This window comes from Oncorhynchus gorbuscha, linkage group LG01, assembly GCF_021184085.1.
Source record: "Oncorhynchus gorbuscha isolate QuinsamMale2020 ecotype Even-year linkage group LG01, OgorEven_v1.0, whole genome shotgun sequence".
NCBI lineage: Eukaryota > Metazoa > Chordata > Actinopteri > Salmoniformes > Salmonidae > Oncorhynchus > Oncorhynchus gorbuscha.
Window position 1 is genome coordinate 43,126,075 of NC_060173.1, and position 24,627 is coordinate 43,150,701.

The 24,627-nt window shown below is 43.0% G+C and overlaps 1 protein-coding gene across 7 annotated transcripts in view; it reads left to right on the forward strand.

Annotated features, from left to right (window-relative positions):
* Positions 1 to 23,895: 23,895 nt before the first annotated feature.
* ntrk3a (neurotrophic tyrosine kinase, receptor, type 3a) overlaps positions 23,896 to 24,627 on the forward strand; it is a 286,833-nt gene continuing 286,101 nt past the window's right edge. For all 7 annotated transcript variants that reach the window (XR_006839310.1, XM_046353608.1, XM_046353618.1 and 4 more), the window contains exon 1: positions 23,896 to 24,442. Coding sequence is in view for 6 of the 7 variants with exons in the window: in XM_046353608.1 (XP_046209564.1) it covers positions 24,204 to 24,442 (239 nt within the window). In the remaining variant the exon portion in view is untranslated. The remainder of the gene's footprint in view (positions 24,443 to 24,627) is intronic.

The following is a 24,627-nucleotide window of genomic DNA, read 5'->3' on the forward strand; positions in this document are numbered from 1 at the left end:
GTTCTGTACACGAATCGGGTTCTCGGTAGGTCCAGGTCCAAACACCAACAGGTAAGTCCAAAACAATCCAGCTCATACACGGTAAATCCAACCAATCTCTATAGTCTCTTTCTCTATTGTTCATAGCTCCTTCCAGCACTCTCTCTTCCTCTTCCTGGTTTTTCTTGACCCTTTATCTGTGAGTCGGCTCCACCTTCTGAGGGTTCCCCTTGCTTCTGGGACTTGTAGTATTGGCGGTCGGCCATTTTGTGATCTGTAGTTCTGACAGGGGTGGCCATTTTAGTGATCGGGCAGAGCCCGTTTATTAGTTCTGCTCTCACATATCTGCCACGTATCACTCGACCCCCTTCTTTGCCACAGTATTCAGGACAAAAAGTGAATTGATTTGACACATTTTTTGTAGTATTACTTTAGTGCCTTGTTGAGAACAGGATGTATATTTTAGAATATGTTTTTATTCTGTACAGGCTATTATTGTGGAGTAACTACAATGTTGCTGATCCATCCTCAGTGTTCTCCTATCACAGCCATTAAACTCTGTAACTGTTTTAAACAGAGGAGGCTGGTGGGAGGAGCTATAGAAGGTTGGGCTCATTGTAATGTCTGGAATGGAATGAATGGAACATATCAAACATCTAGAAACCACATTTGTGTCTCCATTCCATTTATTCCATTCCAGTCATGAGCCTGTCCTCCCATAGCCCCTCCTACCAGCCTCCTCTGGTTTTAAAGTCACCATTGGCCTCATGGTGAACTCACTGAATGGTTTCCTTCCTCTCCGGCAACTGAGATAGGAAGGATGCCTGTATCTTTGTAGTGACTGGATGTGTTGATACACCATCCAAAGTGTAATTCATAACTTCACCATGCTCGAAGGGATACTCAATGTCTTTTTTTCTTTCTTCTTTTTTTACCCATCTACCAATAGGTGCCCTTCTTTGCGAGGCATTGGAAAACCTAGCTGGTCTTTGTGGATGAATCTGTGTTTGAAATTCACTTCTCAACTGAAGGACCTTACAGAGAATTGTATGTGTGGGGTACAGAGATGAGGTAGTCATTCAAAATCATTTCAAACACAGTCCATGCAACTTATTATGTGATTTGTTAAGTACATTTTCACTCCTGACCTTATTTAGGCTTGTCATGACAAAGGGGTAGAAGACTTTGTTAAGACTCAAGACGTTTCAGCTTTTTAATTTTGAAATAATTTGTAAACATTTCGAAAAACATCATTCCGCTTTGACATTATGGGGTATTAACTTGTAAACCGGTGACAAAGAATCTCAATTTAATTAATTTATATTCAGGCTGTAGTATAACAAAATGTGGAAAAAGGTCAAGTGGTGTGAATACTTTCTGAAGGCACTGTACCTTATTCATAAAGAGAGTGATGATGAGAGCATTAGGATGAGAAGAGAGAGACAGAGAGAGGGAGGGGGGAAAGAGAGAGGATCCGCAAGAAAAAGGTCATGGATATTTTTAGCCCGTGTTAATTTGAAACACCAATAGCCATTTTTGTCTTGTTCAAAATCGACTGAATCTACTGCTTCTTAATTAAATTTAAAATGGACTCACATGATGAATTGAATCAATCCTCTCTCTTGCCTCTAATCAAGTTCTGATTAATCAATTTCTAATCAATTGTGATGGGAGAGCTGTCCTTTTGTATCATTTAGCCTGCAGTGAGGGCTCTCTGACCGGCTGGTCTGGTCCTTTTTCCTACCTGTGAAATGGAGCGAAAGAATGACAAGAGAGACAGGTCACCCAAAGTTAACCGAGGTCAGTGGAAGCAAGCCAAGCTATGGGTTTCAAGTGAGTTTCAATCACTGTCTGACTGTGTGATCTGTGCTTCACAAATGGAGGTGGATGGCCTGTAGTCTTTTGTAGAGACACACTGGGTTTCACTCTTAAAGCTTGGCACTGCCTTGAGGATTTCACAGCCTAACCATGTAGATAAAATAGCTATTGGTGTTTCAAATGAACATTGAATACTTGTAAGGAGTCAGTCTTGTGCACCTGCCATCTCACTGCAAAATAAGGAACACAATAGAAATAAGTCTCCTATTTCTATAGTGTTTTTAGCCGCGATAACTTTGTACGTATGTAATGTTGTATCTGGCTGGATCAGTCTACTGTTTTCAATTATATCATAAATTCAATCAATCAATCAATCAATCAATCAAAGTGGCCCCCCCCCCCCCCGAAGATTGGGTTTAATAGCACAACTTTGGGAAAGAGTAAAACTTTGAAGTAGCGGAATTTAAACATATAGTAGTTTGTAGTTTGTTATTCCCCGCTTCATTATGGACTGTAATGCAATGATATGTGAATAACTCTATGTACACTTCATTATGGACTGTAATGCAATGATATGTGAATAACTCTATGTACACTTCATTATGGACTGCAATGCAATGATATGTGAATAACTCTATGAAAACTTCATTATGGACTGTAATGCATGACTGTAAGTCGCTTTGGATAAAACCGTCTGCTAAATGGCATATATTATTATTATTATTATGACATGTGAATAACTCTATGTACACTTCATTATGGACTGTAATGCAATGATATGTGAATAACTCTATGTTAACTTAATTATGGACTGTAATGCAATGATATGTGAATAACTCTATGTACACTTCATTATGGACTGTAATGCATGATATGTGAATAACTCTATGTACACTTCATTATGGACTGTAATGCATGATATGTGAATAACTCTATGTACACTTCATTATGGACTGTAATGCAATGATATGTGAATAACTCTATGTTATTATGGACTGTAATGCAATGATATGTGAATAACTCTATGTACACTTCATTATGGACTGTAATGCAATGATATGTGAATAACTCTATGTACACTTCATTATGGACTGTAATGCAATGATATGTGAATAACTCTATGTACACTTCATTATGGACTGTAATGCAATGATATGTGAATAACTCTATGTTAACTTAATTATGGACTGTAATGCATGATATGTGAATAACTCTATGTACACTTCATTATGGACTGTAATGCAATGATATGTGAATAACTCTATGTACACTTCATTATGGACTGTAATGCAATGATATGTGAATAACTCTATGTACACTTCATTATGGACTGTAATGCAATGATATGTGAATAACTCTATGTACACTTCATTATGGACTGTAATGCATGATATGTGAATAACTCTATGTACACTTCATTATGGACTGTAATGCATGATATGTGAATAACTCTATGTACACTTAATTATGGACTGTAATGCATGATATGTGAATAACTCTATGTACACTTTATTATGGACTGTAATGCAATGATATGTGAATAACTCTATGTACACTTCATTATGGACTGTAATGCAATGATATGTGAATAACTCTATGTACACTTAGTGTACAAATCATTAGGAACACCTTCCTAATATTGAATTGCACCGCTTTTTCCCGTCAGAACAGCCTCAATTCATTGGGTCATGGACTCTTCAAGGTGTCGAAAGCGTTCCACAGGAATGCTGGCCCATGTTAACTCCATTGCTTCCCACAGTTGTGTCAAGTTGGCTAGACGTAATTTGGGTGGTGGGCAATTCTTGATACACACGGGAAACTGTTGAGCATGAAAAACCCAGCAGCATTGCCGTTCTTGACACACTCAAACAGGTGCGCCTGGCATCTACTGCCATTCTCCATTCGAAGGCACTTAATATATATAATAATATAATAATATAATAATATATACTATAATAATATATAATAATATACTTAAAATGTGTATCTTGCCCATTCACCCTCTAAATGGCACACATCCACAATCCATGTCTCAATTGTCTCAAGTCTTAAAAATTCTTCTTTAATTAACCTGTCCCCTCCCCTTCATCTACACTGATTGAAGTGGATTTAACAAGTGACATTAATAAGGGATCATAGCTTTTACCTGGATTCGCCGAGAAACAATAAATGACAGAACCCCATGACTCAGCCCCAGAGTCAATGGACCCCGAACCGGTCAGGAATGGACCAAATGCCTTCAGATCTAGATGAAGGGAACCGAGTAAACGCTCAGACATGTTCCACTCCAGCCTTACTGATGGGCAATGGCCTCTTATCAGTCGATGTCATAACGGATTCCTCCCCGTTATTCAGCCCTCGTAATCCACTCAGGGCGCAGAGTACTCAATGTCCTTCTTTTTAACAAAAAGAACCCCGCCCCCCACCAGAAGAAGAAGGCACTATGGTACGGAACACAGACAAATAATCCTCGAGAGTGTTGGGTTGGAGAGAGAGAGTATAATCTCACACTGCGAGAGGAGTGGAAAGAGCAGGTGTCCCTAATGTTTTGTACGCTCAATGCATAAACAACACAATGAGGTTGATAACCTGTATCCAACCTCCAAGGGCATAGAGGAGCGGCGAGGTGGACGGCATGGTGGGAAATGCTTGATGAGGGCCCTTAATTGTCTCCTATAAAACACACACAGTGTACTGCACATCAATAGAATAGCCAAGCACCTGGCTGACTTCCACTCACTGTGGCAGGGCACTCAATAATGAGCTAACTCTCACACATCTGACCCCATGACTTATTGATGAGAGGGATCTTTTTTTGCAGGACATTTTATCTTTCCCTTGTGCCTACTCTTACTTCATTGCCCCTCTCGTCAACCAGTAAAGCACTGATAGACCATCTTCCGAAACGATCTCATTATTATAAACAAGGTTTTGACAATTGACTAAATGTGTCCCAATTTAAAATACTTTCATTCAATGGTTTAATAGCTATTAAACTCCAAAATCACTGAGCATTTATGTCATGAGATTATTTCGATTCTTTGATTTATTTATTTTATTTCGGTGTCATATACCAATTGGTGCCCAGCCCGCTACGGGCTTATAAGACACAATATCAAGTATGTGTGCACAAAACACACAAAAAAATGTTTACATTACACAAATAAAATGCATTTAACAATTAAATGCGTAATTAGCACTATTATCAAAGTACAATTTTCAACTTGTCACACTACACAAACAATACACTTCTCGGTCTCCAACAGGCTTCGGAAAAAGAAGAAGAAAAAAAACCCCACTTCTGAAAAAGAACTCCAGCCTGTGTTCTTCGTGTAGAACCCTTCAGGGTGAGCACCAAACATTTGACCAAACAGAACATGTCTCAAGTCATCGTACAGAGGGCAATAAAACACTAAATGGACTTTCCCCAAGATCACACAATACAGTACAATACATCGTTTTTTGAATTCTTCCTGGTGATTAGGGGGGCTTTTTTCCACTGACCTTCTCTCACTTATGGTTTTATGGTGAAAAAGAAAAATGACCACAATACAGACAAATGATATTCAAAGGATACCTAATGACTCACTGATATAAATATATTTTAGAATATAGAAAGAAGAGTATTTGAACTCAGAGACAATTTGTCTCTCAGACGCAAGGTAAATCATTGTCAGTTTTGTGCGTGTCATTTCCTTCCGGAAGACGGCGTTGGGAGTGGGGTGAAGGCATCCATTCTGAACGTGTGTAGATGAGAGGACAAAAGCACGATCTTGTCATGGATACACCCTCTGTGTCTCTACCGCTGTCACGCTTCTCACCAATTCTGTCACTCTTCTGCCTCTTGTTCTTGCTCTACACCCCCCAAGACACACACACACCTTAACATTGTGTGATGGGGAATCTGTGATGGTATTATATCTAAATGACTTCAAAGCGTGTTGACACAGAGTCTGATTGAAAATGTTCCACTGGAAGTTGGAGTGTGATGTTTTGAATTAACAAGGTAGTGTTCTGACTGATAAGAGTTTTAGTCTGAACCTGTTTTGAGTGGGTTGAGGACATCTAGCTACTGTACGTCTACATCACAGTCGGCTGGTTGAACCCTTATGGAGGAGGACGGGCTCATAGTAATGACTGGAATGGGAACAATATAATCATATCAAACACATCAAACACATGGTTTACAGATTTTGCATACCATTCCATTTACTCCATTCCAGACATTATTATGAACTGGTCTCCCCTCACCAGCCTCCTGTGGTCTACATGAATGTCTGTCCACAAAACCTTTAGAACATTGGTTGATGTAGAAGTATGTGGATAAGGATTTAGTAGATTCAATCGTTGATAACCAAACAGATATCTACTGTCTTATAAAACACACAAGTGAAAACATGTCAAACACGCCAGTGTTTTGTGCTAAATGTGCTTCTATTATACAGCGCTATCTATCTGCTGCAACACCCACACTGTAGCCTAGCGCTGCAGTAATCCACCGTCATGGATGTATTTTAAGGCCTGGCAGCACCACAAGAGAACATGCACAATATGGCGCCCACTTATTCATTTATTATGTTATTCAGTGATTGCAAATGAATGCCTGTGACATGCAGGCAGTTGTGCTTCCTCTCCTCTCCCATAGAGCCCCTCCAAGTAGGAGTGTTCTGTGTTGTTTTCTTATTGTGTCATCACCATGGCAGCATGAGAGTCACAGGTAAACTCCTACAGAGAATGAACGGTGGGTAAAGCAAGCCCACACTCGACAAGGGGGAAGACTTGATTCTCTCTACTATGTAGAATGTTTGGTTTTTCCGGGTTTTCCGGGTTTTTGCAGCGATGCAGTTTAGATTGATCACACGTTGTTCCCGAATCTGTCTCCTCAAACAGGGATAGGTGCATTTTGAGTCACAAATTTCTATTGATTGAAAACAAATGAGGCCATTAATACACTCAAAGGGTAGTTCCATAACAGGCTTGTAGAAGGGAAGCTACAAAAGAGAGGTGCAGTACTGTTGAGAGAGGTTCAGTACTCATTTGAACGGAAGCTAAACATGCCATTATATGATCTGTAATTAGGCACAAACGTTTTTACAGTAATAGGTAGTTGCTCAATCCGTTTTGCTGTCCATTGATTGACTGTGAGGTTAGCATTGCCTGCAGGAGATGCCTGTAGGAGATGGAATGTACGCTAGAAAGCCGCTGACAGTCCGCAAGGCGAGCTTCAAACACACACAAGTGTGATGTGGAGTTACTCTTGACAGGCAGAATGAGACTCCAAGCAATGAAGCAATTAAGGACAAACAGGAACAGTGAAGAAGCATGGCCATTATTTCTCCTTCAAGGAAGAGACAGGTGATTGTGCTTTTGACTGGCATGCAGGTAATAGGGTCATTTTGTGACTACAGACTGAAAGAGAGACTATACAGGGCTCCAGACTAACATTTTCACCTGGTGGTGTCACCAGCCCATGATTTGGTTGTGGTGTCTCGCAATTGAAAAAACAAGTAATCACTTATAAAGTCATTCACAGTAAGAGGAGTAATAGATGATATTAAAAACGTCTTAATTTCTGCCTAAAATGACATACCCAAATCTAACTGCCTGTAGCTGCCAAGCATATTCTTGCTAAGTTAAAAAAAAAAGTAAATTATACCTTTATTTAACTAGGCAAGTCAGTTAAGAACAAATTCTTATTTACAATGACAGACTACCAGGGAACAGTGGGTTAACTGCCTTGTTCAGGGAAAGAACAATAGATTTTTACCTTGTCGGCTGAGGGATTCGATCCAGCAACCTTTCGGTGACTGACCCAACACTCTAACCACTAGGCTACATGCCACCCCATTTGAAAGGAAACACTTTGAAGTTTGTGGAAATGTAAAATGAATGTAGGAGAATATAGCACATTACATCTGGTAAAAGATAACCATCATCTTTGAAATGCAAGAGAAACGCCATCATGTTTTATTCCAGGCAGGGTGAAATGTAGATTCTGGCCACTAGGTGGCAGCAGTGTGCGTGAGAAGTTTTAGACTGATCCAATGAACCATTGCATATCTATTCAAAATGTTGCATCAAGACTGCCCAAATGTTTTCCTTAAACAATAGCATGGTATTATTTCACTGTAATAGCTACTGTAAATTGGGCAGTGCAGTTAGATTAAGCTTTCTGCCAATATCAGATATGTCTATGTTCTGGGAAATGTTCTTGTTACTTACAACCTCTTGCTAATCACATTAGTCTGCATTAGCTCAACCGTCCCGCGGGGGAGGGGACACCGATCCCGTAGAGGTTGAAGAAATAAGTTGTTTCATCTAACACGTCCATTCAGGAATGCATGATTCAAGATATTTTTATGTGCAACCTAATCCAGTTATTGTCATGAATTTTGGGATGACAATTTGGCTATTGTGGCTACAGTTTTAAGGCTCCAGAAATGTCAGAATTGTATTTCGTTCAATAGAGAGGAATTTGCCCCCTGAGTGAGTGGAAACTCAAAACACATTAGCTAGATGGAACCCCATGACTGGCTCATTATTCAGGTATGCTATCCATGCACAATCACACAGCCTAGCCTATGGCTATGATGCTGCCCTCAGTGTAAAACAATGATGAGGACACCCCTCATGTTTGGGTAGAACATTGCTATTATTTCTGAGCATTGAACTTATATTTATATTGTCTTTGATGACACCATGCCAATGAAAGGACAATATATGGAGGTGTCATATGGACAGGGATTGCTTACTAGGGTGGGTACAGCACATTGAATCCATTTGTGTTAATATGGCAAGATAAGTTGATAGTTGTTCCCCTACTCTTTTTGGTTTAATTTTGTATTTTTTTTGCTACTGGCAAGGAGAGATGGCCAGTCCCATATGTGCTACTCCTACAAAATAGCTTTATGGCTTTTGCTTTTTTTTCTTCTCGTTGATTCCTGTCCTCCTCTATTTAGGCTCCTGAATGTATCTCCCAGGAAGGACTTGCCCTACAGGAAATTATGAATGATTATATCTGAGTATATATAGAGTACATACTTCACTTTTTGCATATACCTTCTTTTTTTGTACATAGTATAGAGCACGTAGCCCTTTCCTGCTGTCAAATGACCTAGTGGCCACATGGGTGGAATGCTCTTCATATTTTCATCATTTCATAACTAATAAACATGTTTGTTTTTTTAAAGCGGCCTCTTTCTAGAGCGCCGACCTGAAGATCACTGACGTCATGATTCAACCTGTCATGTTTGTCATTTATTATCATGTCTTGTCCCTGTGCTCCCCATTCTATTCGTTTCCCTCTGCTGGTCTTATTTGGTTCTTTCCCTCTTTCTATCCCTCTCTCTCCCCCTCCCTCTCTCACTCTCTCGCTCTCTCTTCTCTCTATCGTTCCGTTCCTGCTCCCAGCTTTTCCTATTCCCCTAATCATCATTTAGTCTTCCCACACCTGTTCCCGATCCTTTCCCCTGATTAGAGTCCCTATTTATTCCTTTGTGTTCCGTTCCTGTCCCGTCGGTTCCTTGTTTAGTATTCACCGTGCTGTGATTGTGTTTCGCCCTGTCCTGTCGTGTTTTTTGCCTTCATCAGATGCTGCGTGTGAGCAGGTGTCTCTGTCAACTACGGCCTGCGCCTACCCGGCGACCTGCAGTCTGTGGCCGCTTCTCTTGTTATTCCCCTCTACAGACTAGAGGATTTCTGTTATTCCCTGTTTGGACTTGAATAAACTCTGTTTCTGTTAAGTCGCTTTTGGGTCCTCTATCACCTGCATGACAGAAGGAACCGACCAAGGAATGGACCCAGCGACTTCAGACGCTCGTTACACTGCCGTCAAGATCCAAGGAGCCATGCTCGGCAGACACGAGCAGGAATTGTCTGCTGCTCGCCATGCCGTGGAGAACCTGGCCGCTCAGGTTTCCGACCTCTCTGGACAGTTCCAGAGTCTACGTCTCGTGCCACCTGTTACTTCCTGGCCTGCCGAGCCTCCAGAACCTAGGGTTAATAACCCACCTTGCTACTCCGGGCAGCCCACTGAGTGCCGCTCCTTTCTCACGCAGTGTGAGATTGTGTTCTCTCTCCAACCCAACACATACTCTAGAGAGAGAGCTCGGGTTGCTTACGTCATTTCACTCCTTACTGGCCGGGCTCGAGAATGGGGCACAGCTATCTGGGAGGCAAGGGCTGATTGCTCTAACAAGTTCCAGAACTTTAAAGAGGAGATGATTCGGGTTTTTGACCGTTCAGTTTTTGGTAGGGAGGCTTCTAGGGCCCTGGCTTCCTTATGCCAAGGTGAACGGTCCATAACGGATTATTCTATTGAGTTTCGCACTCTTGCTGCCTCTAGTGAGTGGAACGAGCCGGCGCTGCTCGCTCGTTTTCTGGAGGGACTCCACGCAGTGGTTAAGGATGAGATTCTCTCCCGGGAGGTTCCTTCAGATGTGGACTCTTTGATTGCTCTCGCCATCCGCATAGAACGACGGGTAGATCTTCGTCACCGGGCTCGTGGAAGAGAGCTCGCATCAACGGTGTTTCCCTGCTCCGCATCGCAACCATCTCCCTCCTCTGGCTTTGAGACTGAGCCCATGCAGCTGGGAGGGATTCGCATCTCGACTAAGGAGAGGGAACGGAGGATCACCAACCGCCTGTGCCTCTATTGCGGAGTTGCTGGACATTTTGTTAATTCATGTCCAGTAAGAGGCCAGAGCCCATCAGTAAGCGGAGGGCTACTGGTGAGCGCTACTACTCAGGTCTCTTCATCTAGATCTTGTACTACTATGTCGGTCCATCTGCGCTGGACCGGTTCGGGTGCTACATGCAGTGCCTTGATTGACTCTGGGGCTGAGGGTTGTTTCATGGACGAAGCATGGGTTCGGAAACATAACATTCCTTTCAGACCGTTAGACAAGCCTACGCCCATGTTTGCCTTAGATGGTAGTCATCTTCCCAGTATCAAATTTGAGACACTACCTTTAACTCTCACAGTATCTGGTAACCACAGTGAGACTATTTCTTTTTGATTTTCCGTTCACCGTTTACACCTGTTGTTTTGGGTCATCCCTGGCTAGTATGTCATAATCCTTCTATTAATTGGTCTAGTAATTCTATCCTATCCTGGAACGTTTCTTGTCATGTGAAGTGTTTAATGTCTGCCATCCCTCCCGTTTCTTCTGTCCCTACTTCTCAGGAGGAACCTGGCGATTTGACAGGAGTGCCGGAGGAATATCATGATCTGCGCACGGTCTTCAGTCGGTCCCGAGCCAACTCCCTTCCTCCTCACCGGTCGTATGATTGTAGTATTGATCTCCTTCCGGGGACCACTCCTCCTCGAGGTAGACTATACTCTCTGTCGGCTCCCGAACGTAAGGCTCTCGAGGATTATTTGTCTGTGTCTCTTGACGCCGGTACCATAGTGCCTTCTTCCTCTCCGGCCGGGGCGGGGTTCTTTTTGTTAAGAAGAAGGACGGTACTCTGCGCCCCTGCGTGGATTATCGAGGGCTGAATGACATAACGGTTAAGAATCGTTATCCGCTTCCCCTTATGTCATCAGCCTTCGAGATTCTGCAGGGAGCCAGGTGCTTTACTAAGTTGGACCTTCGTAACGCTTACCATCTCGTGCGCATCAGAGAGGGGGGACGAGTGGAAAACGGCGTTTAACACTCCGTTAGGGCATTTTGAGTACCGGGTTCTGCCGTTCGGTCTCGCCAATGCGCCAGCTGTTTTTCAGGCATTAGTTAATGATGTTCTGAGAGACATGCTGAACATCTTTGTTTTTGTCTATCTTGACGATATCCTGATTTTTTCTCCGTCACTCGAGATTCATGTTCAGCACGTTCGACGTGTTCTACAGCGCCTTTTAGAGAATTGTCTCTACGTAAAGGCTGAGAAGTGCTCTTTTCATGTCTCCTCCGTTACTTTTCTCGGTTCCGTTATTTCCGCTGAAGGCATTCAGATGGATTCCGCTAAGGTCCAAGCTGTCAGTGATTGGCCCGTTCCAAGGTCACGTGTCGAGTTGCAGCGCTTTTTAGGTTTCGCTAATTTCTATCGGCGTTTCATTCGTAATTTCGGTCAAGTTGCTGCCCCTCTCACAGCTCTTACTTCTGTCAAGACGTGTTTTAAGTGGTCCGGTTCCGCCCAGGGAGCTTTTGATCTTCTAAAAGAACGTTTTACGTCCGCTCCTATCCTCGTTACTCCTGACGTCACTAGACAATTCATTGTCGAGGTTGACGCTTCAGAGGTAGGCGTGGGAGCCATTCTATCCCAGCGCTTCCAGTCTGACGATAAGGTTCATCCTTGCGCTTATTTTTCTCATCGCCTGTCGCCATCTGAGCGCAACTATGATGTGGGTAACCGTGAACTGCTCGCCATCCGCTTAGCCCTAGGCGAATGGCGACAGTGGTTGGAGGGGGCGACCGTTCCTTTTGTCGTTTGGACAGACCATAAGAACCTTGAGTACATCCGTTCTGCCAAACGACTTAATGCCCGTCAAGCTCGTTGGGCGTTGTTTTTCGCTCGTTTCGAGTTTGTGATTTCTTACCGTCCGGGTAGCAAGAACACCAAGCCTGATGCCTTATCCCGTCTGTTTAGTTCTTCTGTGGCTTCTACTGATCCCGAGGGGATTCTTCCTTATGGGCGTGTTGTCGGGTTAACAGTCTGGGGAATTGAAAGACAGGTTAAGCAAGCACTCACGCACACTGCGTCGCCGCGCGCTTGTCCTAGTAACCTCCTTTTCGTTCCTGTTTCCACTCGTCTGGCTGTTCTTCAGTGGGCTCACTCTGCCAAGTTAGCTGGTCATCCCGGTGTTCGAGGCACTCTTGCGTCTATTCGCCAGCGCTTTTGGTGGCCGACTCAGGAGCGTGACACGCGCCGTTTCGTGGCTGCTTGTTCGGACTGCGCGCAGACTAAGTCGGGTAACTCTCCTCCTGCCGGTCGTCTCAGACCGCTCCCCATTCCTTCTCGACCATGGTCTCACATCGCCTTAGACTTCATTACCGGTCTGCCTTTGTCTGCGGGGAAGACTGTGAGAGCCGCCAATAAACGCAGGATTAAGAGTCCAAGGTATTGTTGCGGCCAGAGAGTGTGGCTTTCCACTCGCAACCTTCCTCTTACGACAGCTTCTCGTAAGTTGACTCCGCGGTTCATTGGTCCGTTCCGTGTCTCCCAGGTCGTCAATCCTGTCGCTGTGCGACTGCTTCTTCCGCGACATCTTCGTCGCGTCCATCCTGTCTTCCATGTCTCCTGTGTTAAGCCCTTTCTTCGCACCCCCCGTTCGTCTTCCCCCCCCCCCTCCCGTCCTTGTCGAGAGCGCACCTATTTACAAGGTACATAAGATCATGGACATGCGTTCTCGGGGACGGGGTCTCCAATACTTAGTGGATTGGGAGGGTTACGGTCCTGAGGAGAGGAGTTGGGTTCCGTCTCGGGACGTGCTGGACCGTTCACTCATCAATGATTTCCTCCGTTGCCGCCAGGATTCCTCCTCGAGTGCGCCAGGAGGCGCTCGGTGAGTGGGGGTACTGTCATGTTTGTCATTTATTATCATGTCTTGTCCCTGTGCTCCCCATTCTATTCGTTTCCCTCTGCTGGTCTTATTTGGTTCTTTCCCTCTTTCTATCCCTCTCTCTCCCCCTCCCTCTCTCACTCTCTCGCTCTCTCTTCTCTCTATCGTTCCGTTCCTGCTCCCAGCTGTTCCTATTCCCTAATCATCATTTAGTCTTCCCACACCTGTTCCCGATCCTTTCCCCTGATTAGAGTCCCTATTTATTCCTTTGTGTTCCGTTCCTGTCCCGTCGGTTCCTTGTTTAGTATTCACCGTGCTGTGATTGTGTTTCGCCCTGTCCTGTCGTGTTTTTTGCCTTCATCAGATGCTGCGTGTGAGCAGGTGTCTCTGTCAACTACGGCCTGCGCCTACCCGAAGCGACCTGCAGTCTGTGGCCGCTTCTCTTGTTATTCCCCTCTACAGACTAGAGGATTTCTGTTATTCCCTGTTTGGACTTGAATAAACTCTGTTTCTGTTAAGTCGCTTTTGGGTCCTCTATCACCTGCATGACACAACCTTGTTTTTTTCAGAGTTCCCAGTTGTCTTAAAAGCACCATAAATCCAGAGAATGCCCTACTTTAATGGCAAAGTTTCATGACAGAATTTGCCCACAAGAAGGACCATCGCGCCACCTCCCTGTTCAAGTGTGCACAGCACAACGATGAAAAATGTATTGTATGCTGCTGCATAAATGAAGTAATATGCCAGGGAGATATGTATACTGTAGCTCAGAAAGTAATACTAAGTGTATGTTGTGTAGTAAGCTGTTAGTAGCCCATGTGCCTCAATTTGGTCCCTTTCCCCCGCATGTTCTGAATTCTGTCACTATACATTTCAAAAGTGCTGAACAAATAATTACAGTAAATTGACTACGTCCGTCTTTGCTCGCTCATGTCTTAATCAAAATTACGGATTGTCTCTTATCCGCTCATCTTTCCCGTATGCCATAGTTTGTACATCTCAATTGTCAGTAGAAACCACATTTGTTTAAGCAAGTCAGCCATATCAGCTATGTTTTTTTAAAGGCAGTAAATGAGGCTGAATGAACTGTTTCGCTGCCAGACAAGGCTCCACTGATAGCCAGGTGTAGTGGTGGTAAGGAGTCACTCCATGGTGCTGAAAAGAAAGCTCTGCTGTTGGGACAGCTTTATGTAGGCCCTAACAGTTTGTGGGCACCGTTTGTCACTGTTATAGTGCAATTCATGTATTATTTAGTGTTGTGGCTATGCTGGCATGCATAAGAAATAAGAGTTTGTCCCACCAAGATGTATATGCCAAAATTTCCACTGATAAGGTGTTATATTGGGATGCAAGCTCAAAATGTTATACGTTTCAACTATCTGACATGGTACAGGTGTCTTCTTTTTTTAAGCCCGTAACCATGTGTGTATAGTTTTGTTTCTAAGTTGATTTGTTATAAGACTACCAAGAAAATATCACAGCTCAGGAGAAGACCCAGAAAGTTTATTACAAAAACAGGGGGCAGGCAAACGACAGGTCAAGGGCAGGCAGATGTCAGGAATCCATAGAAGAGTCCAAAAGGTATAGAACAGCAGGCAGGGCAGTGTCACAATCCAGGGCAGTGTCACAAGGTACAGAACGGCAGGAAGACTCAGGGTCAGGGCAGAGAGAAGGGTCAAAACCGAGAAACTAGAAAACAGGGACTATTGGAAAAAAACAGGAGTACAGGAAAACTGCTCGTAGGCTTGACGAGACAAGCCGAACTGACAACAGACAAACAGAGAACACAGGTATAAATACACTGGGGAGAATGGGGAAGATGGGTGAAACAGATCAGGATGTGACAGAAACACTCTGTGTGATCCTGATTTAGGGTAATTTAAAGCAATATTGTTAATAATACTTGAAGATAATGGATTAGGTGCTATTGTTCCTACCGCTGTTCGATTTTTGTCTGTTTAGGCATTAGGCTTGCATATCTGTCATAGCTTCATTTTGTTTTTATTTTCTTCATTTTTTCTTCATTTCCCACCCTTACTCATCAAGTCTGCTAACTTAATTGTAAAGTTCTGAATTGGTTACTCATTTTGTTTCACTTTATTATTATTATCTATATTTTGTATACCTTAAAGGCTCCCAAGTGGCACAGCAGTCTAAGGCACTACATCGCAGTGCTAGAGGTGTCACTATAGACCCTGGTTCAATTCCAGCCTGTTTCACAACCAGATGTGATTGGGAATCCCATAGGGCGGTGCACAATTGGCCCAGCTTCATCTGGTTTAGGTGAGGGTTTGACCGGGGTAGGCCATCATTGTAAAATAAGAATTTGTTCATAACTGACTTGCCTAGTTAAATAAAAAAATATGCTGCTTAAGAGATTCTGTACTTAAGGCTGTCACTCACTGTTACGCAACAAACCTGTAATTATAGTGCAGGGCAGGGGGAAACAAGGAGGGAGGGGGATGGTTTATAGAGAGGGTCATCTGGGTGGGGAGGGACCAATGGGTGGGTTTCCCTGTGGGACCTGCTTTTTGTTTTACGTCCATGCAAGCCGTCAATAGATGTGACAAGTTAAAAAGGCAGAGAGATTGGCAACCTCCTTCCCGTCCTCTTTCAGACACACACATACAAGCCTAGACCAAGTTGCCTGTTAGGCTGATCACATTTGTCATGAGTCACTGCATGAAATAATTGGCTGTTTTTGTCAAGGCAGTAGAAGAGGTCAATTGGGAATCAAGGAAACAAAAGTGCCTTAGTAAAAACCCTACCAAATATCAGGATTTCAATGGCAACGAGAAAACAAACTTAATGCCTCGCAGCTATACAAAGGACCTCTTTGCTTACTGTATGCCTACTGTTCCTAATGATTGTCAGCTTGTATATACAACTACCATAAGGTTCTGCATGATTACTGTGGCATTCTTTTATCATCAGTACTTCAATGGCATACGGACTATGAATAGCATGATTACTTGATATGAAATTGTACTTTGCAGAAGATGCCATCGGTTTGTGGGCTGGTGTCTAAGAAAGGATCTGCATTGAGTCTGTATTAGGGAAATTAAGAATTGTTATCTATTGGCATATGTTGTACAGGAAAAGGGTTGGGATACTCCGTACAATCTGATATCACAATGACTCTCCTTGATGATGCCACTTTCCCATCAGTGCTTCAGGCTACTATACCTGTAAACTAGCTTCAAAGGGGGTTCTGCTTTCTTGAGCTGAATTTCGACTAATGTTACCATGAGAACAGAAAAAAAGTAATTATCTGTAGAAAATACTTGATGATTGCAGCACTCTGTCAGTCATTAGAGTCTCTAATGGCAGGGTTGTAGCAGTCAATATGGAAAAGGATTGATTGAAGAATAAGGGAGGATCTAGATATCGGAGACAGGAGACTGATATTCAAACAGGCTTCACCAATTCTGTTTTAATGGACATTTCATAAACAGCTTCAATGCAGAGGATTACTATTGTTCAGGGCACTTTAGAGGTTCATTCGCTCCATGTGGGAATGCATGATGGGATGCATGATGGGATACATGATTCTTCTATGATCTACAGAGAATTAAACACTTCAACGGGATTTTTTAAAAATCCGTTGACTCCTGCAATTTACGTATAGGTTTGCAGGTGATTATTCCACGTGTCTCTGATTACTATTTTGTTTGTGTAACACATACAAATGGATGGTGACAGATGGTCCTGATTCCCCACATTGTCAAACAGGCCTCAGCCCTACGGGTCTGGAGTGAGAGAGAGCTCTGCATATCTCATACCATGAGCATCAACAGGGCAGGTCAGAGTCTCAGTAGAGAGGAAGCCATGTGCATGTATGTGCATCCATGTGTTAGTGTGAACATAGCATGGTGTGTGTGTGTGTGTGTGTGTGTGTGTGTGTGTGTGTGTGTGTGTGTGTGTGTGTGTGTGTGTGTGTGTGTGTGTGTGTGTGTGTGTGTGTGTGTGTGTGTGTGTGTGTGTGTGTGTGTGTGTGTGTGTGTGTGTGTGTGTGTGAGGCATTTGGACAATTTTCTACCCACTGGTCTTCATGATTACTGTTGCCAAGAATAAACATGGAGGTTGTATTTCACACTGATGATAAGTAGAAGTGAATGGGAAATGTTGCCTGTCTTAAAAGGTGCCTGTCTTAAAATGTTTTAATCAAATGCCAGATGAGGGTCAATCATATTGCTTTCACCTACTGTCTGGTCTCAGATCAGTGCAGATGAGGGAAAGGAGACCAGGTATTCCTTCAAATAGTCTATACCCTCTCAGTTTCAGTCTTTTTTGCAGCAGCAGCCGAGGTCACTTTTTTGGTTACTAATTGATTCCACTTGTGTTATTTCATAGTTTTGATGTCTTCGCTATTATTGGACAATGTAGAACATAGTAAAAATAAAGAAAAACCCTGGAATGAGTAGGTGTGTCCAAACCTTTGACTGGTACTGTATTTAAAAAAACTATTTTCCACAAGAGCTTCAAAATAAAAATAATAATAAGGAAAGAAATGTGACCTGATTCTCACAGGAAGCAACCTGACAGGATTTCTCATTAAGGGCTCTCTGTTTGTAAGGCATGGATATAATTATGTCTCTCTCTGTAACAGCAATTATTCTCTATCCCCTTCTCTCTTTGGGCCCTGGAACCTCAGTTTGCACACATTATTCCACTGGGCAAAAACTGGTTGAATCAACGTTGTTTTCACGTCATTTCAACCCCCAAAATCTATGTGATGACGTTTTCCAAAAGCTGGCGAAGGCTGCTGCCGAAACGCGTCCGTTTGTTCTGACCTCTGCTGCTAAAATAAATACATAAAAACTTAAAGAATATTTCAGTGAGTGTCAGTTTTTCCTTTGTTTAAGTACACTGAGTGTACAAAACATTAACAACACGTGCTCCTTCCATGACATAAACTGGTGAATCCAAGTGAAAGCTAAGATCCCTTATTAATCCTCTTCAATCAGTGTAGATGAAGGGGAGGAGACGGGTTAAAGAATGGAGGGAGACTCAATATTAGGAAGGTGTTCTTAATGTATTGTACACTCAATGTAAATGCCTTTTGAACCCGGCACCCATATAGTTTTTGTTACTACAAATGTTTGAGCTGAGAACGCCAATTTCTCTCTCTACCACATGGACCAATAATGCTATCCTCCATAGGCTTCTACAAGATGCAATTAAAATGTGGACTTTACCCCCCACCTGAAACCACTTTGTTTCCTGTTTTAGAGTGTTTTGTTGCTGTTGATATCTAGTTGATTTAGGCCTACATGTCACATTGATGTCTAGTTGATTTAGGCCTACATGTCACATTGATTCTAGTTGATTTAGGCCTACATGTCACATTGATTCTAGTTGATTTAGGCCTACATGTCACATTGATGTCTAGTTGATTTAGGCCTACATGTCACATTGATTCTAGTTGATTTAGACCTACATGTCACATTGATTCTAGTTGATTTAGGCCTACATGTCACATTGATTCTAGTTGATTTAGGCCTACATGTCACATTGATGTCTAGTTGATTTAGGCCCACATGTCACATTGATTCTAATTGATTTAGGCCTACATGTCACATTGATTCTAGTTGATTTAGGCCTACATGTCACATTGATTCTAGTTGATTTAGGCCCACATGTCACATTGATTCTAGTTGATTTAGGCCTACATGTCACATTGATGTCTAGTTGATTTAGGCCCACATGTCACATTGATGTCTAGTTGATTTAGGCCCACATGTCACATTGATATCTAGTTGATTTAGGCCTACATGCAAATACTCTGCGGCATTGTGCCGCTACTGACAAATCGAAGCTCACTATAGCTTCCAGCCCCTAGTGGATTGGCTGTTGATACCTAGCAGTACCTAGCAGTACCTAGCATGCTTGCTAGCACCCACACGTGGTGAGGCAGAATACAAGTGATAGTTAAGAGGGCCAGTTAGCCACATCCCTCTAGCTTAGTAATGCTATTGTCAATATTTTCCCTGCCTTTGAATAATTTTATAATTTGACTTATCATTCCAGTATTCATGAAAAGTGTTTCCTACCGATATCACTTCCTTGTCCTCCATGGGATAGCATTCACACTCATGCACCCAGGGGAGTGTAGGTAATAGTTTGGGAATGACTGGCCATTTACACTCTATAAGTTGCACTCACCTAGCCACGCTAACCTTGCCCTCATGTGGATGCTAACAAGCTAGCAAGCACCGAGGTAGTGCTACTTATCAACAGCCATTGTCAGCCAATCCAGTAGGGGTTGGAAACCATGGTAAGCTTTGATTGGTCACTCGCGTTGCGATATTGGAGAGGATAAGAATCAAGTTCAGATTTCCTCAACTTTAGTCCCGCCCTGTCCCGCCATCGCTCAATGGTCACCCTGCCCATTCCATTTCTCTTGCTTTCTTTCCATTGAAAGTGAACGGCTTCCGATGTTTCACCGCACGATGCCGCTTCCTATTGTGAACACACTGCGAATGTATCTATTGTCGCTGCTGCTATTGTCATTGTTGTAATAGTGTTTATTGGTAGATTTTCATCTCCTGTTGTAATTGTGCATTCACACGTTCGTGAGTCATTTTGTGACAACAAGTTGGGGTTTTAAGGCCTACCTGACACCACCTGTTAAAGCTATATATGAGGATTTTCCCCTAGCACAGGCTTCTTGACACAGAGGTTATTCCAATCAGTTGGCTTCAGGCCTTCGGGTTGGAAGGAGGGGAACAGACATCCTACTGGGCACGCCACGTCATTTCAGCATGAAGAATTGAATTGTGTTTGGTTGTCAACACAAGCAAATATCAACATTTGAAGGAGACGTTCTGCTTGGATAGTTCCATCTGTGCCACTGACTTAGTCTGGCTTTAATTCCAGTTTGTCTACAAATTAATCATTGATATGTTGGATTCACATCTCCATCTCAACCAAAAATCGAACTGAAAGAACAGGACAAAATCAAATGTCATTTTTTAAATATAAACTCAGCAAAAAAAGAAACGTCCTCTCAATGTCAACTGCGTTTATTTTCAGCAAACTTAACATGTGTAAATATTTGTATGAACATAACAGGATTCAACCACTGAGATATAAACTGAACAAGGCCCATAGACATGTGACCAACAGAAGTGGAATAATGTGCCCCTGAACAAAGGCGGGGTTCAAAATCAAAAGTTACAGTCAGTATCTGGTGTGGCCATCAGCTGCATTAAGTACTGCAGTGCATCTCCTCCTCATGGACTGCACCAGATTTGCCAGTTCTTGCTTTGAGATGTTACCCCACTCTTCCACCAAGGCACCTGCAAGTTCCCGGACATTTCTGGGGGGAAATGCCCTAGCCCTCACCCTCTGATCCAACAGGTCCCAGACGTGCTCAATGGGATTGAGATCCGGGCTTTCACTGACCATGGCAGAACACTGACATTCCTGTCTTGCAGGAAATCACACAAAGAACGAGCAGTATGGCTGGTGGCATTGTCATGCTGGAGGGTCATGTCAGGATAAACCTGTAGGAAGGGTACCAAATGAGGGAGGAGGATGTCTTCCATGTAATGCACAGCATTGAGACTGCCTGCAATGACAACAAGCTCAGTTCGATGATGCTGACACACCGCCCCAGACCATGATGGACCCTCCACCTCTAAATTGATCCCGCTCCAGAGTACAGGCCTCGGTGTAAAGCTCATTCCTTCAACGATAAACGCGAATCCAACCATCACCCCTGGTGAGACAAAAGAGAGAAGAGAGATTTTTGCCAGTCCTGTCTGGTCCAGCGACAGGGGTTTGTGCCCATAGGCGACGTTGTTGCCGGTGATGTCTGGTGAGGACCTACCTTACAACAGGCCTACAAGCCCTCAGGCCAGCCTCTGTCAGCCTATTGCGGACAGTCTGAGCACTGATGGAAGGATTGTGCATTCCTGGTGTAACTCGGGCAGTTGTTGTTGCCATCCTGTACCTGTCCCACAGGTGTGATGTTCGGATGTACCGATCCTGTGCAGGTGCTGTTACACGTGGTCTGTCACTGCGAGGACGATCAGCTGTCCGTCCTGTCTCCCTGTAGTGCTGTCTTAGGCATCCCACAGTACGGACATTGCAATTTATTGCCCTGCCCACATCTGCAGTCCTCATGCCTCCTTGCAGCATGCCCAAGGCACGTTCACGCAGATGAGCAGGGACTCTGGGCGTCTTTCTTTTGGTGTTATTCAGAGTCAGTAGAAAGGCCTCTTTAGTGTCCTAAATTTTCATAACTGTGACCTTAATTGCCTACTGTCTGTAAATTGTTAGTGTCTTAACGACCGTTCCACTGGTGCATCTTCATTAATTGTTTATGGTTCAATGAACAAGCATGGGAAACACTGTTTAAACCCTTTACAATGAAGATCTGTGAAGTTATTTGGATTTTTACTAATTATCTTTGAAAGACAGGGTCCTGAAAATGGGACGTTTCTTTTTTTGCTGAGTTTATATATTTAGTGATCATTTTTACCCCCTTTTTCACACCAATTTCTTGATTATGATCATGTCTCACCGCTGCAACTCCCAAACGAGGTTGGGAGAGGCGAAGATCAAGTTATGCGTGTTCGCCACCCTATTGGACTCCCGGTCAAGGCAGTTTGTGACACAGCATGGGATTGAACCCCAGGCTATAATAACGCCTGCGATGCAGTGCCTTGGACCGCTGTGCTACTTGGGAGACCCCAAACTGGACTTTAAATGCACATTAAATACAGTTTTATTTGATTTAGTCCTATTCTTTAACTTAGATTTTTGGTTGAGCTGGAGATCCAATATATTTATTATTAACTTGTATTTCCATTTTCAAAAAATCTTGAAACCATAGACATATATTGTCTATTTTTTGTGAATCTTGGGATAAATGTATAGGCCCAATGCAGCTATTCTTATCTCAATATCAAATCATTTTTGGGTAACAATTACCTTACAGTGATTGTTTGCAATCAAAATGATCATTTATTTTTATTTTTAAATAGCTTCTTAACAAAGAGCAATTTCTAGGACTGTATGTGAGTGTCTGAGTGGGAAGGGGAAAACTGAAAACTAGCGCTTATTGGCAGAGAGGTTTGGAACATTCTTTCTTATTGGTCTATGAACTAATGTTGGTGATGTCACAAGGCAGGTCAAAACTCCATCCCACCACAAAAGGCTGAAATTTCAAGCAGTCTTTTCAAATAGCTCTTACACTAAAAGGGCATTATCATAATTTTCACAATTTCACAGTATTATTCCAACCTCATAGTGTGGAAATATATATAAAACACAAGAAAATCCTCACGTCACCCCGCTCCTCCGCTCTCTCCACTGGCTTCCAGTTGAAGCTCGCATCCGCTACAAGACCATGGTGCTTGCCTACGGAGCTGTGAGGGGAACGGCACCTCAGTACCTCCAGGCTCTGATCAGGCCCTACACCCAAATAAGGGCACTGCGTTCATCCACCTCTGGCCTGCTCGTCTCCCTACCACTGAGGAAGTACAGTTCCCGCTCAGCCCAGTCAAAACTGTTCGCTGCTCTGGCTCCCCAATGGTGGAACAAACTCCCTCACGACGCCAGGACAGCGGAGTCAATCACCACCTTCCGGAGACACCTGAAACCCCACCTCTTTAAGGAATACTTAGGATAGGATAAAGTAATCCTTCTCATGACTTTGATAGCAACAGTGAATAAGTGGAGATTTCTCAATAATCATTATCATGATAGCACATTGGTAATAGGCAGTGACAAACATCAAAGCTAAGCAGGACTGGGTTTGGAAGGCTGAAGGGATAGCTGTGGATAGATCCATTGGAAGTGCTGAATATGTTGTTTCAAACATACAAATTCAACATTTTATACAAGGTTTGTCTATGTTGAAATGTGTTACCATGGTGCCATAATCCTGTGGTTGTAATTTCCCTCTCAAAACATTTTTAAAAATCCAATATAGTTGCCACGTGGTTTCCACATCACAATACGTTGACAAATTGTGTTGAAACAAAGTTGATTTAACCAGTTTGTGCCCAGTGGGATTTGTATGGTAAATAATGTCAGGTTTAGCCTGGATTTATTTTTGTTTCAATTCAAGTGCAAAGTGACACTGGGCAAAGGTGTATTTTTTTTGAGGGGGGGGGGTCCTACCCTTTGACAAGCTTAAGTGAAATATATTCACAAAAATATATACAAGTAGGAGCAGACCAGCACTGATCTGATCATATTTGTATATATTTTAGTGAATAATTCACTGAATTTGATCTGCATTATACTGGCTGCCTTTTAAAATGTTTTTGTATTTGTTTTGTTTCCATACTTCGTCAGGCAGTCCTCTAAAAATGAGACATGCTTGCCTGGACGAACAATGTGTCATTTCTGAACATTGAACCATAGGTCTAATGATAAAACACCATAAACGAGTAGTCAGTTGTTATTGTGTTATACACACACTCTGCAATGGCTGTTAGGATCTGAATTGAGCTGCATCCTGTGTTGCAGGTGTGTCAGTTTCCTTTCTGCCCAGTAGGTGGGACTTGATGCTTGGAGCATGGACCTTGCTCTCTCTCCCGTCCCTGTTTCCAATGCGCTATCCATCTGTCTTGGAGCGGTGCTAAAACAACCTGGAACTAACAGCTAACGGCAGCCTGAATACAGCCAGGGTAACCTATACCATGCAACCTAGAGAGGAGGACAAGCCCGGAGTAGTGATTCTTGAACCATTTCTAATTTGACGGAGTATTTTTTACTATTATTCGTTCTCGTCTATAAAATAGATGGACATTACCGCAATTGTGTCAATTTGACATACCTCCATACATTCACTCGCCCGCCCGCGCGCACACACCACACAATTGCAGTCAGACGGGCTCCGGTTAGGAGATTCAGAAACGCTCAAGGATATTATCCCCAAAAACTTTAAATCATGGATTTATTTTTTATTCCACCACGAATTTGCTGGTGGAGGGTATTGTTTCTTTTGAGCATCTTTCAGGACTACTTGAGCAATATGCTGGACTGCCCGCCAACCTGCAGCTGTTCTCCAACTGAGATATATTGCAATAAGTCTGACAATGGGAAATTCTTTCCTTTGCTTGCACTGCAAGATACTGGGAACAATGGAAATAACAGCATCGAAGATCTGTTCAAGAACATCACCTCAATGTAAGTATTTCTGCCCACTGTGGGCCATCGTGCATCATATGTTGAGCCCATGTGAACCACAACTGTACCTGTATTTGATTTGTTTTACTCTCGCCGCACCTCCTTAGGTGATATAATCAAGACTGCAAACCTGTGTCTAACTGGTCAGAGATTGAGCTGAGTCTAACACATTTTGTATCTAGAAA